Source organism: Lithobates pipiens, unplaced genomic scaffold (assembly GCF_037356315.1).
Source record: "Lithobates pipiens isolate NorthernLeopardFrog02 unplaced genomic scaffold, aLitPip1_a1.2 Scaffold_16, whole genome shotgun sequence".
NCBI lineage: Eukaryota > Metazoa > Chordata > Amphibia > Anura > Ranidae > Lithobates > Lithobates pipiens.
In genome coordinates, this window is record NW_027507748.1 from 115084797 (window position 1) to 115103215 (window position 18419).

An 18419-nucleotide genomic window follows, 5' to 3' on the forward strand; every position below is an offset into this window, starting at 1 on the left:
CTGCTGCCCACATCCTATCCTGGGAAAAGAGGCCGCAGCATTCCAGCCCTAGATTGGGTAGATGCCATGACACCATCCTCCTGGGGGGGGGGGTTGTTTGATGTCAGTACCGCCCCCCCCCCCCCCAAAAAAAAAGAAAAATCCACCAGCCGCCACTGCTATATAGTATTCCCCTTTGTTGCTCCTCCCAGCAGCCACATTATTATTATGTACATAGGTATTATGTACAGGGGCCACATTATTATTATATATAGAGGGGCAGAGATTCTGGATTGGCACAGACAGTAGAGACTTCCAGAAAAAGAGGTAGAGGGTTGTTCTAAGATTGACACTTCCTGGAGTGGTCACATTTTCTACCAAGTTTAAGAGGCACATTGCATGTTTAAATAGACCTTGTAGTCGATTGAGGTGCACAGGATATCAGATACTGTTGGGTTATACTGCTGCTTTCAAAAGGACTGGACACTGGCAAACCAAATAATTGTAGGCCAGCCCAGGATAACTACTACTATACACTGCATGCCTCAGTTTGTAGCAAGGAGTACCAAGAGCAAACAAACACAGAGGTGTAGGACCTGTGAACTCCAAGAAAATAATTTTACGATGAGTACAAAAATCCTATTTTCTTTGTCCATTGAGGGGCACAAGGGCACACAGTAAAAAGCGTTAATATACCCAAAAAAGAACCAGGGACCACGTGAAGACGCATGAATGGCCAGCTTGCAAATTTGAAACTGGATGAGGCCAAGCTCCTACCAGATAGAGGAACATGCCAACATAAGCAGAGGGAGGGCGCGAGGAATCAGACCTGATGCTCAATACCTAGACAGAAAGGTCACTGTCAGAAGACACCGACTACACATGGAAGTGACCACTGAATATGAACCAGCAAGAAGATGATCAACCAAAAACCCATCAAAACTGGGCAAAACAATAGTTTGCTGTGAGTAAAGAAAAGAACCCACAACCTGATGTGGATAACAAGACATTGTGTTATGCCTCTACAGGAACAGGCCTCAAGAAAGAGCTCAGGACAACATAGGTCCTAGAAAAAAAGACCTACTGGCCTGAATTGAAAGGCGCTAAGCCTTTACACCCCTGACCAGGATCAAGGGATGAAAACTCAGTGTAAAAAAAGGTTGTCTGACCAAACAGCTAACGACACCAGATGAGACTAACCAGAAAAATCAGAATCAGAACACAACTGCCTACTAGAGGTGTGAAATTACTCGATCCCATGAAGTTAGTGTGACTAAAGGGTGCATGTGAAGCTGCCCCACAGGGGTAGACAGAAGAAGGAAGTTAAATGGTTCAACACTGGTGAGATGGAAAGAACTAAATAAACCTGAGGATAAAATTAACACATCCTCTCTGGCAACTCTGGGACACTCCAAAGAAATCCTCCTGCTGAAAAACCACCCAGCCTACCAACTTACAGGTCTAGAAAAGTTCCCGATCTCCTAGATCCAGTGTAGCATTAACAGCTGCAGAAAAAGAGACAAAAGTCTTAGATAAACAGCGAAAATAATTCATCCAGAGGCAGAGGAAGGGAAGGAAATAGAAAAACTTTCTCTAAGAGGCTGTAGATCAGCTGGAGGAGGACCCAATCCCAAGTGGACAGGGCCCACAAAGTACTCAAGACTTACTCTGTTCCAGTCAAAGGGAATCTGCAGCAGGAGACTAGTTTATTTTGCCTGTTGACAATCCAGAGTGGCCTGGGACCCTTCAGCAATGATCTCCATCTGCCACGCAGGATCTGAGACCCACTTAGCTGTTACAATCTCTCCTCCATGTTTAAAAGGCTACCGGGGAGAGAAAACAGCTCCCAAGAGATTGTCCAATGCTAGAATCAGACTACTTGTCCTGATACAAGAAGGACTCCCACTACTCCTTGGTAGTGAAGATAAAGCAGCACCTAGACATTGTCCAATAGGGTTTAAACTGGAACTGCCTGAGGTGAGACCCCACAGTGAAGAAGGGGCTACCTGCTCTGGAACACCAGAAAGCATCCCCAGAAATGATGTTACTTCCATGAGCGACGCTCCCAAATATCACGAGAAAGAATTATGCCAGTCTCCTAATGGAAAAGCTGAGGGATCAAACCAGGGACTACCTTATACATAGAGGCAGACAAGGTAGACTGTTTAGGAACTAAATCTGCCCCCAGAGGCTGAAATAGAGAAAATTGTAATAGGAGGACTCAGAGGAGGGCCCCCAATACCCATCACGTCAGCATAGGAGGAGAAAGGGGTGACTGCCTATACAGTGACAAAGGACCCAAAGGTACATATACAGTGGACCACCACAGCAAGGTACTAATCTAATTAACCTTAATTACACTCTACTCCCAGTGTTTAGAGTACACCAAAAATAAACAGACAATCCCAAATGTCCAAACTTAGTGGAAAATACGTATTTCTTGACTATATACTCCACTTCAGTGAAAACCATGGTCAAAGAGAACTTTCACTGAATGATTAGACCCTCCAGTGTGAATGGGTCTTAAAAGGCACATATTATTGGCCACCAGATTCTTCACCCTTCTCATCAAAAAAAATCGTCTATCTTCTTTTTATCCTCCCAGAAAGAATAGTGAGCCAAAAACAACCAGTGTGTAATGTTCTTAAACACAAAAAGTGTAGACTTGTGTTCACATATAATCAAATAGCATGGCACCCAATTCACCTAAACACCACTAGTGCATATATAACATCATTAAAATCCACCGCTGTGTCCCCCTTCCACAGGAATGGACACTCTCCAAATGTTGTAACCCATATACTGCATAGGGTCTAGGCAAGCAATCAGCAGTATTCTTTTTCCTCCTTGGACCCGTCTTCCAGTTGCCCAAATAGCGTTGAAATACCTCCAGGGAAATATATACACAAAGCAGCCTTATAGTGTAGCAACCAGTAAACCACTTTATTTAAATAACATTGCACTTACATAAACAGAAAGGTAAAATCCACATGAAGATGGCAGACCTACTACTTGCACTTCCTGAGTCTGATGTCACTTTCTCAACAAGTTTTGTCATCAAAACTTTCTCAAGAGAATTCCGGAGAGGAATACTGGGCTAGAGAGGGGGGCAGACGCTGATGTTACAAGATTGAGCTGTCTTGTGAACACTTCATTCTTGGGCTTAGAGCCAGTGGGGGAGAGCCACAGCATCAGACCAATGCTGCAGCTATACAGGTAAGTAGACGTTTTTTGTTTTTTTCCCCCTTACCTGAAGTGCATTGGATTAAGTTTCAATTATGCTTAAATAAATGATTTTACACTAGCGCTATTGCGCTCTTGTTTGTTATCGGTCTTAGATTGTTTCTGCCACCTGGTGGAATCTTTTGAAAGCTGCAGCTTCCAAGTGTTGTTTATGGATTGTGATGCACTTATAAAGTGTATTTACCAGCTTTTGGGAGGATATGACGACCAGCACACAGACTATTGTTTTGCTTTTTATATAGCCCAAATTTCTCCTTTAAATGTTATCTACTTCACAATATAAAACAACTGCTGTCAAATCTTCCCTAGCATCCTATATTTTTCTACATTATATTTTTTATAGTCTTGTGGTACTTCTTCTATTGACACTTGGGAGGGTTCTTTTAATGAATACTTCTTGTATTTTTATACTTTAATTTTTAGGGTACAGTCTTCACATGGACTATATTAGCACTACATAAAATAATAAATATGATGTTATGTAGTTTAATAGTATTTTTAATCTGTGATCCTGAGATTATAAAGCAAAAGTAAAATAACTTCACCAAGACTGGCAAATAGACTGCAGCCCGCAGAACTGTTTCCATTAATCAGTGATTTTAATTGATCTGAAATTCAACATAAAAAAAGAAAGGGAAACTGCATGGTCTACAGGTGTAACCTTGTTTATTGGTCCAACCACATCAAATGTTAGTCCGGCAGATGTGAGGTGTGGAGCAAATATGGCTGCAGCAGCACACTCCCACACTGCATGCTTTTGCACAGCTTCTTTCAGCACTATATACCTGAACTCAAATCCTTTTTAATTAAAATTATTTCAGATTTTATTATTAATGGGGCAAATCAGAGCCCAAAAAAGGTCTGTTGGGAAATTTTCCAGTACCCATGCCAGATTCCGAGAAGCAGATAATAAAAGCATTTTATGCATACCTGTGTCTGCCTGGCAGATGGAAATTTAAACAGACATAAACAGGTGAATGCAGAGTTAGCCATCCAAATAAATGTACCATACAGTACATGTATTTTTAGCTGTATGCTATGCCTAGTTCAATACAGGTTTCACCCAAGACAGATAATTCTTTTGTAGGTGGAGGTAGTTTACTTTGGTTGACCTGCTGTCTACAGCTGTGGCCAAAAGTTTTGAGACTGACACAAATATTACATTTTCGCAAAGTCTGCTGCCTCAGTTTTTATGATGGCAATTTGCATATACTGCAGAATGTTATGAAGAGTGATCCCTCTTTGCCATGAAAACAAACTTAATCCCATAAAAAAACATTTCCATTGCATTTGTGAAAGTGGCCTCCGGGCGCCCAAGAAAGTCCAGCAAGAGCCAGGACCGTCTCCTACAGTTGATTCAGCTGAGGGGTCGGGGTACCACCAGTGCAGAGCTTGCTCAGGAATGGCAGCAGGGAGGTGTAAGTGCATCTGCACACACAGTGAAGCAAAAACTTTTGGAGGATAGCCGGGATGTTGAGAAGGGCAGCAAAGAATCAATTTCTCTCAAGGAAAAACATCAGGGACAGACTGATATTCTACAAAAGGTACAGGGATTGGACCGCTGAGGACCGAGGTAAAGCAATTTTCTCCCCTTTCCAATTGTTTGGGCATCTGGAAAAAAACCTTGTCCGGAGAAGTAAAGGTGAGTGCTACCATGAGTCCTGTGTCATGCCAATAGTAAGGCATCGCGAGACCATTCATGTGTGGGGTTGCTTCTCAGCCAAGGGAGTGGACTCGCTCACAATTTTTGTCTAAGAACACAGCCATGAATAAAGAATGGTAAAAAAACACATCCTGCGAGAGCAACTTCTCCCAACCATCCAGGAACATTAGAACAGTTTGGTGATGAACAATGCCTTTTCAAGCATGATTTCAAGCATGATGGTTATCACTTTTGCCATATGGCAAGGTGCTCCAAGTGGCTTGGGGAAAAAACATCAACATTTTGGGTCCATGGCCAGGAAACTACCCAAACCTTAATCCCATTGAGAACTTGTGGTCAATCCTCAAAAGCGAGTGAAAACACAAACCCCCGCAAATTCTGGCAAACTCCAAGCATTGATTATTCAAGGATGGGCTGCCATCAATCAGGATGTGGCTCAGAAGTTGATTGACAGCACGCCAGGGCGAATTGCAGGGGTCTTGAAAAAGAAGGGTAACACTGCAAATATTGACTCTTTCCATAAACTTAATGTAATTGCCAATAAAAGCCTTTGACACTTATGCCCTGTACACACGGTCGGACTTTCCGATGGAAAATGTGCGTTCGGATCGTGTTGTCGGAAAATCCGATTGTGTGTGGGCTCAGACTTTTTCCTGTCTGAATTTCCGACACACAAAGTTTGAGAGCTGGATCTAAAAATGTTCTAACAACAAAATCTGATTGTTTAAATTCTGATTGTATGTAGATAATTCCGAAGGACAAAGTGCCACGCATGCTCAGAATAAATCTCGAGACAAAAACTATTGGCTACTGGCCCGTTTACAGTCCCGTTGCAAGTGTTCTAAGTCATCGCGTTCAGAACGACTGGATTTTCCAACAACTTTGTGCGACCGCGTGTATGCTAGACAAGTTTGGCCCAAAATCCGTCGGAAAACCCTATATTTGACCCCTGCTGATTTTACAAGTTTTCCCACTGACAAAGAAAAGATCAGTCTATAATTTTAATGGCAGGTTTATTTCAACAGTGAGAGGCAGAACAACAACAAAAATATCCAGAAAAACACATTTTAAAAAATAGTAGTAAATTGATTTGCATTTTAATGAGTGAAATAAGTATTTGATCCTCTATCAATCAGCAAGATTTCTGGCTCCCAAGTGACTTTTATACAGGTAAAAACCTGAGATTAGGAGCACTCTCTTATAGGGAGTGCTCCTAATCTCAGCTTGTTACCTGTATAAAAGACCTGTCCACAGAAGCAAAATCAATAAGTTTCAATCTTTCCACCATGGCCAAGACCAAAGAGCTGTCCAAGGATGTCAGGGACAAGATTGTAGTCCTACACAAGGCTGGAATGGCCTTCTGTAGGACCATCACCAAGCAGCTTAGGGGAGAGGGTGCCAACAGTTGGTGCGATTGATCGCAAATGGAAGAAACACAAAATAATTGTCAATCTCCCTCGGTCTGGGGCTTCATGCAAGATCTCACCTCGTGGAGTTTCAAAGATCCTGAGAACGGTGAGGACTATGCCATAAAGGACTGAAATCCTGCAGTGACCACAAGATCCCCCTGCTCAAGAAAGCACAGGCCCATCTGAAGTTTAATAATGAACATCTAAATGATTGAGAGGAGAACTGGGTGAAAGTGTTGTGGTCAGATGAGACCAAAATCAAGCTCTTTGGCATTAACTTAACTGGCTGTGTTTAAAGGAGGAGGAGGAATGCTGCCTATAACCCCCAAGAACACCATCCCCACCGTCAAATATTGGAGGTGGAAACATTATGCTTTGGGGGTGTTTTTCTGCTAAGGGGACAGGACAACTTCAGCGGGACGATAGACGGGGCCATGTACTGTCAAATCTTGGGTGAGAACCTCCTTCCCTCAGCCAGGGCATTGGAAATGGGTCGTGGATGGGTATTCCAGCATGACACTGACCCAAAACACACGGCTAAGGCAACAAAGGAGTGGCTCAAAAAGAAGCACATTAATGTCCTGGAGTGGCCTAGCCAGTTTCCAGACCTTAATCCCACAGAAAATATGTGGAGGGTACTGTAGGTTCGAGTTACCAAAAGTCAGCTTCGAAACCTTAATGACTTGGAGAGGATCTGCAAAGAGGGGTGGGACAAAATTCCTCCTGAGATGTGCGCAAACCTGGTGGCCAACTACAAAAATGTCTCACCTCTGTGATTGCCAACAAGGGTTTTGACACCAAGTACTAAGTCATGTTTTGCGAAGGGGGCAAATACTTATTTCATTCATTAAAATACAAATCAATTTATAAATTCTTTGAAATGCCTTTTTCTGGACATTTTTGATGTTATTCTGTCTTTCACTGCTAAAATAAACCTACCATTAAAATTATAGACTGATCATTTCTTTTTCATTGGGCAAACGTACAAAATCAGCAGGGGATCAAATACTTTTTCTACTCACTGTAGCAGAGTTGGACAGGACGTCCTGTAACTTCAGTTCTTTAGATTTGGACCAGCGCAAGAAGGAGGGGGTCCCTCTTTGTCCAGGAGGAAGTAATTTGTTCCAGTGAGAGGTAAAAGAGGTGAGTTATAAAGCCATCATGTTTACTATTTTTTGATGCTATAAAGAAGACAAACTCAAACATGGTAAGGACAATCATGCTACTCTAGTCTCTCAAGATAATGACCATATACACTATTAGAACCCTCTGCTGAATAATTTCCATAATAAGTGCGGGCCCAGTTAAGGCAGACTGCAATCAGTAGGCTGCATGCACACTGGATATTTTTAAACGCTGCTGTTAGGGGCATCTAGAGCTTTTAATTTTTTTCTGTAGCTAAACATCCCTGGGCATGTTGGTCTGTGTCCACATACACATAGGCATTTAGAAGCAAGGGCATTTAAAGGCAGGAAAAAAAAAAACGCCACTGCAAGTGTATCCTGGAGCAGCAGTGTTTTGGCTGAAAAAAATGCAAGATGCATCTAAATGCATGAAACGCTAGGTGCGCTTAGGGCTTGAGCATACATTTCAATAGCTTGACGCACATAAATGCATTTACAAGCATCAAGAGTTTTTTCTGCCAAAACGCTGCTGCCAGGAGGAAAGGCATCTGGGAGAGATGGCCAAACCTTCAGTACCTACATGAGGCCGTGAAAAAAACATTTACTAGCATAATCTTTTGTTCTGGAGCCAGAACCTTGGCACTACATGGTTTCAGTGTGGGACATGCAAGCTATTGGCTCAGTGGCTCCAGATGAAGATTGTGGTGAGTATGCAGTAGAATAAGGGTTAACTGGTGTTAGGGGGTTAAGCTAGGTAAGTATTAGGAGCTCAGTGATTTGGCAGTAATAGCACACTTTGGGGGGGCCCTTTTACAGCTTAGGTGTTCAGTGTCCATGAAAGGGGGGGTGAGGTTAAGTGCAAGGGTAAAGCTTTAGTCATGATGATACTTTTAATATTTTAACGTTTAACTTATAACATCAGAGGGTCTGCAGATTTCTTTTCACTTGTTCTTGGGACTAGCCCCACAAATGTATTGCCTACCAATGATCAGGTTGATGTGTTATGAACAGTGTTACCACTGTACTGATCTCTGCATCCAACAAACTACAGTGGATGGAACTCAATTCAACACAAATAATAATCAGATGTCATGAATGAAGTGTCTGACTAAAGGACAAACTGTGCTTCCTGCTGGCAACCAAACAGTCATGCCTTTGTTTCTAAAATATCGCAGCAAGAGCAAAAGCTGGCTAGGAGGAAAATAAAGATTGGTTTTCAATCATACACTACACTCGAAGCGCAGTATTTCCAGTAATCATAACCATTATCGGAAACCATTTAAACAAAAAAGAACAAAGCAGCACCACCTTGTGGTAATAAATGTGCTACTACAACCTTTTCACAAATACACTTACCATCTTTATTGCTGATTATTGGCATGTTATGAACTGTTCGCAGCTTAAAGCAGGACCCTGTAAGTACCTGGAGCTCCAAAGAACTAAGTGCAAATGCTTGTAAATCTAAAATGAAAAGAATATAACTATTCAGACTTGGCTAATACATTTGCAAAAAAGCAAAGCATTTTCTGCATGTTCAGGTTAAAGGATAAGTTCACCTTTCATAACATGTTACACCCTTATTCAGGGTGTAACATGTTATGAAAGCACAGGCCACACTCCCCTGCTCTAACAGCTAGCAGAGGATTTTCTCCCAGCTTTAGCAGCTGTCTGTTGTAGTTCTCAATGAACTAGTTCATTCATGCTACTTGTCGCAATTTATTGGTTTCCTCGTATGAGACCTGCATGGCATTAGCAATCTGCTGATCGCTGGTACAATGCTTTACAGGCCCTTGGAAAAATAATAATGAATGCACATTTTTTTACCAGCAAAAAAATGTGCATTTATTAATTTTTTTGTCAAAAGGTGAACTTATCCTTTAACAGAGATTTGGCCACACATTACTAAAATGATCACTGAAAGTATGCAGAGGTAAACACCTTTCTTTTGCAGCTTCTGAATAGCTTCTCTCCATTCTGATCGCTCATAATCTGATGACAGCAGGAAGAAGTAGCTCTGAAAATCAAATCAAATATTTAGTTAAATCAAAGCAATTTTGAGGTTAGTACATACTTATCAATGACACGTCACAGGGCATCGAACGTATTTCTACTACAAAATATTTGCAACAAACCTGACTCTAACATAACTCAGCAATTTAAAAAATTCTGTTAAAAATGACTGCCATATACATTGAAGAATTTAAAGATGATGTAAATCCTTACTGAATTATATTCAGCTTGCTAAAATACTGTGTATCAAATTGCCATAATAAAATACTTGTTTTTAAAGGTTTTCATCTTTTTGTGGCATCTTTGTGCTGCAGATTTCCTGCAGCCTCCTTTAGCCAATTTTTGTCTACATGTAGTCCAGTGATGGCTGTATGGCATTTCTCTGGGCAGAATTCCTGAACAGTGGAATATGTTTGCATAATGTTTGTTTTTTCTCGCTCTATACCTTTTCCCTGGGCCAGTTGATAACCTCCCATGGTTTCCAATACCACCTCTATGCCGACGACACCCAGATCTCTCTCTCTCCACTCCTCAACTCACCCCCTCGATCTCCTCACAGATCTCAAACTTACTGAATGACATATCCGTATGAATGTCACATCACTTCCTCAAACTCAATCTTTCTAAAACTGAGCTTGTTATATTTCCGCCTTCACAATCCCCCCCCCCCACCGTGACTTCACCATTAATATCAAAACTACAACCATTGGTCCCTCCACACATGCCAGGGTCCTGGGTGTAATCCTTGACTCTGATCTCTCCTTCAGCCCCCATATCCAATCACTGGCTAAATCCTGCCGCCTTCACCTCCACAATATCTCCAGAATTCGACCCTTCCTGACTAATGAAACCACAAAGAAACTTGTTTACTCCTTGATTATTTCCCACTTTAACTACTGAAACTCTCTCCTTAATGGCCTACCCTTAAGCACGCTATCCCCCCTTCAGTCTATTATGAATGCTGCTGCTAGACTAATACACCTCCCTAATCGATCCATGACTGCTGCCCCTCTTCGCCAATCCCTTCACTGGCTTCCCCTACCCCACCGTGTAAAATTCAAAATGCTAACCATAACATACAAAGCCATCCACAACATCGCCCCCAGCTACATCACCAACCTCATCTGCAGATATTGCTCCAAATGGTCCCCTCCGCTCCTCCGAGGACCTTCTGCTTTCTAGCTCCCTTGTTACCTCCTCTCATGCTCACCTTCAAGACTTCTCCAGAGTCTCTCCCATCCTCTGAAACTAACTGCCCCAGTCTGTCCGATCAGCCCCTACCCTGTCCACCTTTAGGAGATCCCTGAAAACTCATTTATTCTGGGAAGCCTATCCCACACTCACCTAACAACTGTCCCTGAGCCACCCCCGCATCAAATCATTCTCTGCAGCTATTACCTTTTGTACCCCCTCCTTTAGAATGTAAGCTCTACGAGCAGGGCCCTCCTGTAACTTTTGTATTGAACTGTACTGTAATTGTGTTGTCCCCTCCTATACATTGTAAAGCGCTGCGTAAACTGTTGCCGTTATATAAATCGTGTATAATAATAATGTTTGTTAAAATGGTCACATGTTCTGAAAGCTTGCCAATCCCTTTTTATGGCCAGATTTCATTAGTAGCTGATCGTGTTTATACTATGTATAATGGTGTACTGCTAGTTCTTTATTATTGTCTTGTTGATATGGGGCTGCCTTAGGTCACATGTAATATCTGCCTTTGGTCACATGTAGTATCCATTAGAAGCCGTGTGACGGGGTGACAACGCACGAGAAGATTTGAGAGAGAGGGATAGAGCATTGTCATCCGAAAACAGAAGTACCTAAACAAGGACTTTTATGGGAGAATCCCCAGGTATTATTGTATTAAAAGATGAAGATTTAAAAAACTTTTTTAGAAAAAATTATATGAAAATGTTCATGCTTTTGAGATTTTAGAAACGGAGGTTTTATATACTTTCAAAAACAGACATTAGCACGTGGTCATTGTCAGCATTGTGCACCTTAGCTCCACCTTATGCTCCAAGCGAGTTTTGCATTCCCATACAAATTTGTGGACTGCAAAACCTAATTAAAGTAGGTCTGTAGGTAGTCAGCAGTTACATGCACTAATGTGAATTATTCTTCAATGACTTAGTACTTGGTGGAGAAACCCTTGTTGACAAGTACGGAGGTAAGATGTTTCTTGTAGTTGGTGACCAGGTTTGCACACATCTCAGGAGGGATTTTGGTTCACATATTTACAAACCTTCTCTAAATCTTTTTTTTTTTTTTTTTTAATAAATTCTTTTGATTGAACAATTTTTGACATACAGCACATATACAGCTTGGCACAACACCAAGCTGAAAAATCGGCCAACATGGCTGGTAATCTAACAACATTAACAATGCCATTAAGCGACAGCTACAACAAGTATAAACCTCCCCCCACCCCTCCCTCCCCCTCCCTATACTCAGTTCCCTTCCCCCCATCGAAAATTATATTATATTCTGGGATGAAAGCCATTTCGCCCTCACTAGTCACCAGAAATCTGCCATTTAATCTTCACTCTGTGCAGGATAAGTATTGGCTATATACGGTATCCAACCTCTCGCACCCCGTTCAGTTTAAGGTTATATTATCACACCGTTTGATCAGACTCATACCATGCTCGCCAAACTTTTTCAAATTTTTTACTGCACCCTCTAGATATATAAGTTGCTTTATAGTGTGGGAGTATTGCATCCTTTCCAAAAGGTTATTTCAGGGGACCCCACTTTTTCCACTTAAGTAAAATGGACTTCTTCGCATAGAAAAGTAGTATTGCGAGTAAAGTTCTGTGTGCCGTTGATGGGACCACCTCGTCTACCAACCCCAGGAGACACACATCAATAGTCAAGGGTACTGGAACTTGCAGCACCTCCGCTATACAGGAAGTGACCCCCAGACCAAAATTGTTGGATCTGGGGACAGCTCCAGAACACGTGATTTGCATCCGCCGAGACGACAGAGCACCGTCAGCACTCTGATGAAACGGATGGGTATATTGAGGAGAGTCTGGCTGGGATATAATATATTCTATGTAAGAATTTAAACTGAATGAGCCTATCTCTTGCTGCCACCAGATGCTGAAATGGTTGTTCCCACATACAGTCCCAATCCTCTCCCTGTCTGCCGGGTACCTCTGCTTCCCATCGTTCTCTACATTTAATAAGTGCCTTGGGACTAGTTTTGAACAAATCCTTATAAGTCACTGATAAAGTCTTTGATAATTCTTCTGTCGTAAGTGTGTCCTCTAAACTAGAGGGGAAGGATTCAACCTTCACCTCCTTAAATTGCGTCTGAAAGGCGTGCCTTAACTGCAGGTATCGGAAGTACTGAGAGTTTGGGAGTTCATGTCTGGCCTTGAGGTCATTGAACGTCAAAAGTTCACCATCCCGTGTAATATCTTTAAGTAGCTTAACTCCCTTGCTCGCCCATCCCATTGTGTCCTCCAAGGTGTAAAAATGTTCCAACTTTGGGTTCATCCATGGAAGGGATGATGGGGAAATTTCCCGAAAACTAGGGCATGCCAATTTCACAGCCTCCTCCCAAGCTTTTATAGTAGCTTTCATAGATTCAGTGAGAAGGAGCTCACTCCTCAGGCCTCTGTGGATAGCTTAATGAACGGATTCATAGGAACCGAAGTGAGCTGCTTCCAGAATTGTTGCAGAATCCCCTGCATCAGAAACCAACCATCTGTTAACAAAAACCATTTGGCCTGCCAAATAATATTTGCACCAATCCGGTAGAGCCAAACCTCCCTGTCCACATGGCTCTTGTAGTACTTTCAGGCCTATTCTGGGCATTTTAGGGGCCCACAAAAATGAGCTGGTGATCCCATCCAGTTTCCTGAAGAAAGACTTCGGTATCCATACCAGAGCGTTCCTCAGGAAATATAGGATAACCGGGAGAATTTTCATTTATACAAGATTAATCCTTCCTATCAGAGATAATGGGAGTTTTTGCCACGCCTGTGTCTTTTGTTTAAAGAAAGTTATGAGTGGTTCCAAGTTCAGGGACATGTAATCCATCACATCACTGTTACTTTTATTCCGAGATAAGTAATCTGGAAAACCCATTTTAATGTCAAATTTGGATTCGCTCTAGCTCTGGCTTCTTTATCCAAAGGCAAAATGGACGACTTGGTCCAATTGACCTTTAGACCCGAGTATCCAGTAAAGGTGTTCATTATATCAAGGGCCGCCACCAGTGAATCTTCAGGGTCTTGTAAAAATAGTAAGAGGTCATCAGCATACAATGCCAATCCCTCGTCTATATTGCCTACCCTGATTGCTTTAACCCTTATCGACGCTCTCAATGCCACCACTAAGGGCTCCATCATGAGCGCAAACAAGAAGGGCGACAGAGGGCACCCCTGACGAGTACCCCTACCCCCTGTAAAATATTCAGATGTATGTGTACTCGTGCGGATAGCTGTCCGTGGCGTACTATACAAGAGGGATATCCATTGACGAAAGCATGGGCCAAACCCCGTGCGTTCTAGGACTGCATGCATGAAGTGCCAGTCAACTGAATCAAAGGTTTTCTCGATGTCAATTGAGACAATGATTCTATAGGATGAGTAAGTTAGGAAGTTGCAAGTGCGTGAACAGTCTCCTCAAGTTGGTATCAGTCGACTTGCCCGGCATAAATCCCGTCTGGTCTACATCTACCAGAGAGGAGACTACAGCTGCCAATCTCCTTGCCAGGACCTTAGTTAAAATTTTAAGGTCCATGTTGAGTAAAGCAATGGGTCGGTAAGAAGAACATTCCAGAGGGTCCTTACCAGGTTTAAGTAATAAAATCATATAGGCATCTAACTTCGAGTCCGGTAGCCTTTTCTGTTGTAAACAGTATTCTAGCAACGTCGTAAGATTCGGGGCCAGCTGGTCTGCGTAAGTCTTATAGAAGTCTGCTGGGAACCCGTCCGGATCAGGTGCCTTATTGGGTGGGAATGCAAAGATTGCCGCTGTCACCTCTTTGTTCGTGATTTTGGCTTCTAATGTCAGTCTATCTTCGTCAGATAACCTAGGAAGAGTCAGGCCATCCATCAAGTTTTCTAAGGCCGCCGTGTCATACTGTCTACCCGGGGCATACGATATTGAAAAGTATTTTTGAAATTCAGCTAGAATGCCTGTCGGGTCTTTAAGCAAATCCCCATTATGGCCCTTAATTATTGGGATATAGGTTATTTGGTTGTTGTCTGTTACCAGTCTCACCGGCAGTTTCCCATTCTTGTCCCCTTCAGCAAACAGTTAGCTAAATTTTTTGCCTCCATATGTGCCAGATCATTACAATGCAAGGAAAGGTGTCTCCTGGCTTCTAGCAATGCAGCGTAAGTAGAGTCCAAGGGATCTGTGGCATTCACCCTTGCACAATCTCTTTCCCTGTCTTGTAATTGCTGGATTTCCGCATTTTGATCTACCCGTACTCCTCTTCTCTAAATCCTTAAGGTTTCTTGGCTGTCTCTTGTCCATTGGCCCCTCAATGCAGCAAAGTTGGTCTGTACCTTTAGCAGAAAAACAGCCCAAAAGCATGTTTGCACCTCCGTGCTTGACTTTAGGGATAGTGTTCTTAGGGTCAAAGTCAGCATTTTTCTTCCTCCAAACATGGCGAGTCGAGTTTATGTCAGAGTTAAATTTTGGTCTCATCTGACCACTTCACTTTCTCCCAATCCTTCTCTGAATCATTTAGATATTCATTGGCATGACTGTACATGTGCCCTCTTGAGGAGGGAGACTCAATGTGTTTGGAGGAAGAAAAATGCTGACTATGACTCTAAGAACACCATCCCTACAATCAAGCACGGAGGTGGAAACATTATGCTTTGGGGACCAACTTTGCTGCATTGAGGGGCCAATAAACGGGTCCATGTGTTGTAAAATCTTGGATGAGAACCTTCTCCCCTGAGCCGGAACACTAAAGATGGGTCATGGATAGGTCCTTCAGTTCAGCATGACAATGACCCAAAAAATACCACCAAGGCAACAAAGAAGTGTCTCAAGAAGAAGCTCATTAGGGTAATGGAGTGGTCTAGCCAGTCTCCAGACCATAATGCTAGAGAAAGTTTATGAAGGGAGCTGAAATGTTCAAGTTGCTAACCAACACCTAAGAAACCTTAAGGATTTAGAGAAGATCTGCAAAACAGAGTGGACCAAAATCCCCTCTGAGATATGTGCAAACCTGGTCACCAGCTACAAGAAATGTATTACCTCTGTGCTTGCTTACAAGGGCTTCTCCACCAAGTACTAAGTCATGTTTTGCTTGGGGATCAAATACTTATTTTACTCACTGAACTGCAATTCAATTTATAACATTTGTATCGTGTTTTTTTCTGGATTATTGGTTGATATTTTGTCTCATTTAAAATGCCCCTAAATGACCCTTCATTGTCTTTGTAAGTAGGCAAACAAAATCAGCAGGGGGATCAAATAATTATTTTCTGCACTGTAAGACCACTGGATCCCTCACTGGCCAATGACATTTTCTCTTTGGACCTCTTCTGGGTGCTGGGTCTTCAGCCTGTTGATTTGCTGGTGGGGATGACATGATTTCTGTGTGTGAGCATGGGAGCCAGAACATTGTGAACAGGCAGGTAAGTTTGTCTTCTTGCAAAAGAGACATGGCATATCTCTTCTGCAACAAAGAGCCTGCATGCAAATGTTTTAGCTCCACTTTTAGCTCCAAACTGTCCATTGGGAGAACAGTTCTTGTTGGCCATAGAAAACAGACCATCCTACTATACTATACACACAACGTGAAAAGTACATTCTGATAAGCTACTAAAGACAACAAGTCAACTTAAATCACGAGACAAAGGTTCAGTATAATAAGAAGTGTTCTCATTAGGGATATGGCTACAGATCTGAAGGAGGAAATGTACCGCAGTTTCTTAACTTTTCTACAAACCTGCTAGCTGTATCTCTCAATAAAACAACGTGTGGTCTGTAAAAGGAATTATTCCTTTGAAGACTCGTCTTTAAAGCAATATGTCCTTGTGATTTGGACTCAAAGGCAAAAAGTGGGTTTAAAGCCAAGTCAGTAGAAGATGTGGAGTGGAGTTCACACAGCTCCCACGCACTTTTTCCCTGGGCAGCCTGACTCACTGCTCACATCAGACGCTGCAGAATTCCCCTTCTGGCATCATCCGCTCCATATCGAAATGTTCAAAGCATGCAAATAACCATGGCTGCCTCCCCACAATCCCCTAGTGGGAAAGCCAAAGCGGATTCCCACTTCTATCCCTCATACAACTCCGTCTTCCTTCAGAGGCCACACAGCTGCCAGCTGCAGGCAGTCCTGGCCCACAGCTCACCTTGCCATTCTTGTTGTGGATTCTGAAAGGGATGGAAGGAGAGAACAGCAGAAGCCAGGATTCATATTCAAACATCTTTTTCTTCAGCCGCTCAATAGCACGACTTGATCCCTTGTTGGACTTCTGCAAAGACAGATAAGATGGCAACATATTAGGACACTAGAAAATGACCATGGAACGTCTATGCAGCCATGTCGACTTTTGGGAGGCACTATAGCCTCATGTAACCTCAATCCTTGCACCAATGTATGTGAACAGGGCTTTACAGACACAAAAACTGAGCAAAGCTTGAACCAGTGAGCACAATCAGCTTATAATTTCACAAGTACAGATTTAAGGCAACTCTGAAGTGGGAATAATGGGGGATAAAAGGATTTAACAAATGGGTAACCAGGTGCAGAAGAATAAATTTGGGATAAAAAATAAAAAAACATTTGGTAGGCAGCGCAAGTCTCAAAGGTTAGTTTAAAGCCATATTCCTGACAATATCCATCATTATTGGTTAATTATTTATTTTTTTCAAATGAGTTAGTAAATCAGTCTTTCTAAGTTTCTATTGCTGGTATTGCCTTAATAAGATTTCCCTTCTTTTTTTTTTTCCCCATGACACCAATACAAGAAACAACAAGGTATGGTTGTCAGAGACTGTCTCTGCCAATCTCCCTTTAAAAAAAAAAAAAAAAAAAAAAAAAAAAGACGCTAGTTTCATGATGGTTATGCTGATCCATGTCAAGCTTTTAGGGATCATGCACATTGGACATTTGAATTTTTTCTCTGAACGGCTTTTACTCCTGCCAGGAAAAATTACATATTGTACACACATTTGAGTTTGGCATTAATGCATTCTTTTTATTGAGAATATTATTTAATTATCACCACTAAAGTGCATTAACACACAAACGCACATAAACACATCTAGTGCTTATGTGCAATTAAATTTTTTTCTGCTCAACAGCTTCTCTCCTGAATGTGCCGATGATGGATGTTTTTCAGCCTGTACATGCTCCTCTTCTAACAGGCCTGTAAATGCCTATGAGTGCATATGGGGAGGAGGGGGGGAGCATTTACAGGCAGAAAAAAAAAAAAATACACGAAACGCCTTTACAAGTTACGTTTTTTTAAGCCAAGTGTGCATGAGCCCTTAGAATCACCAACCTGGAAAAACCATGCAGCCAGCAAAGTAGGAACAATTTAGTTAAACACTATTGGAGAGAGGTCTGCAATCATGTTGGACGGAGGCGTACTTGGGCCCTATAGGTGGACCGGACTTTAGGATTGCTGGGGCTCTTTCTCCTGCCAGGCACCAAGAATCTTATATATTCAAAAAAAAAATTGTGCTGAATGATTAGTCCACCCACAGCTACATTATCAAATATCCAGAAACTGCCACAAACCCTATTACTGCCACCCACATGTCATACATTGAACACAACAATAACCCCCACCATGTTTACCGGGCTCCGCTATCCGACCTGCTACTCTGGGAAACAAATCAGTGGGTTTAGTTCTGCTTTAACATTAACAGGGTTGCTTACAACAGTCAGCTTTTATTCATTCATATATCCTATAGGAAAAAATGGTTTCAGAAACTGCTTAAAAAGCATTTGCTGGAGTACAAGTTTATTTTGTTAGCCAAGTCCATCTACACTTGCTAGTG

At 42.1% G+C, this 18419-nt stretch overlaps 1 protein-coding gene across 5 annotated transcripts in view; it reads right to left on the reverse strand.

The window, feature by feature from the left end:
• ABR (ABR activator of RhoGEF and GTPase) overlaps positions 1 to 18419 on the reverse strand; it is a 608507-nt gene that overhangs the window by 120385 nt on the left and 469703 nt on the right. For all 5 annotated transcript variants that reach the window (XM_077480318.1, XM_077480319.1, XM_077480320.1 and 2 more), the window contains 3 exons: positions 16763 to 16885; positions 9357 to 9432; positions 8775 to 8879 (listed from right to left, as the gene is read on the reverse strand). In XM_077480318.1, the coding sequence (XP_077336444.1) occupies positions 8775 to 8879; positions 9357 to 9432; positions 16763 to 16885 (304 nt within the window). The remainder of the gene's footprint in view (positions 1 to 8774; positions 8880 to 9356; positions 9433 to 16762; positions 16886 to 18419) is intronic.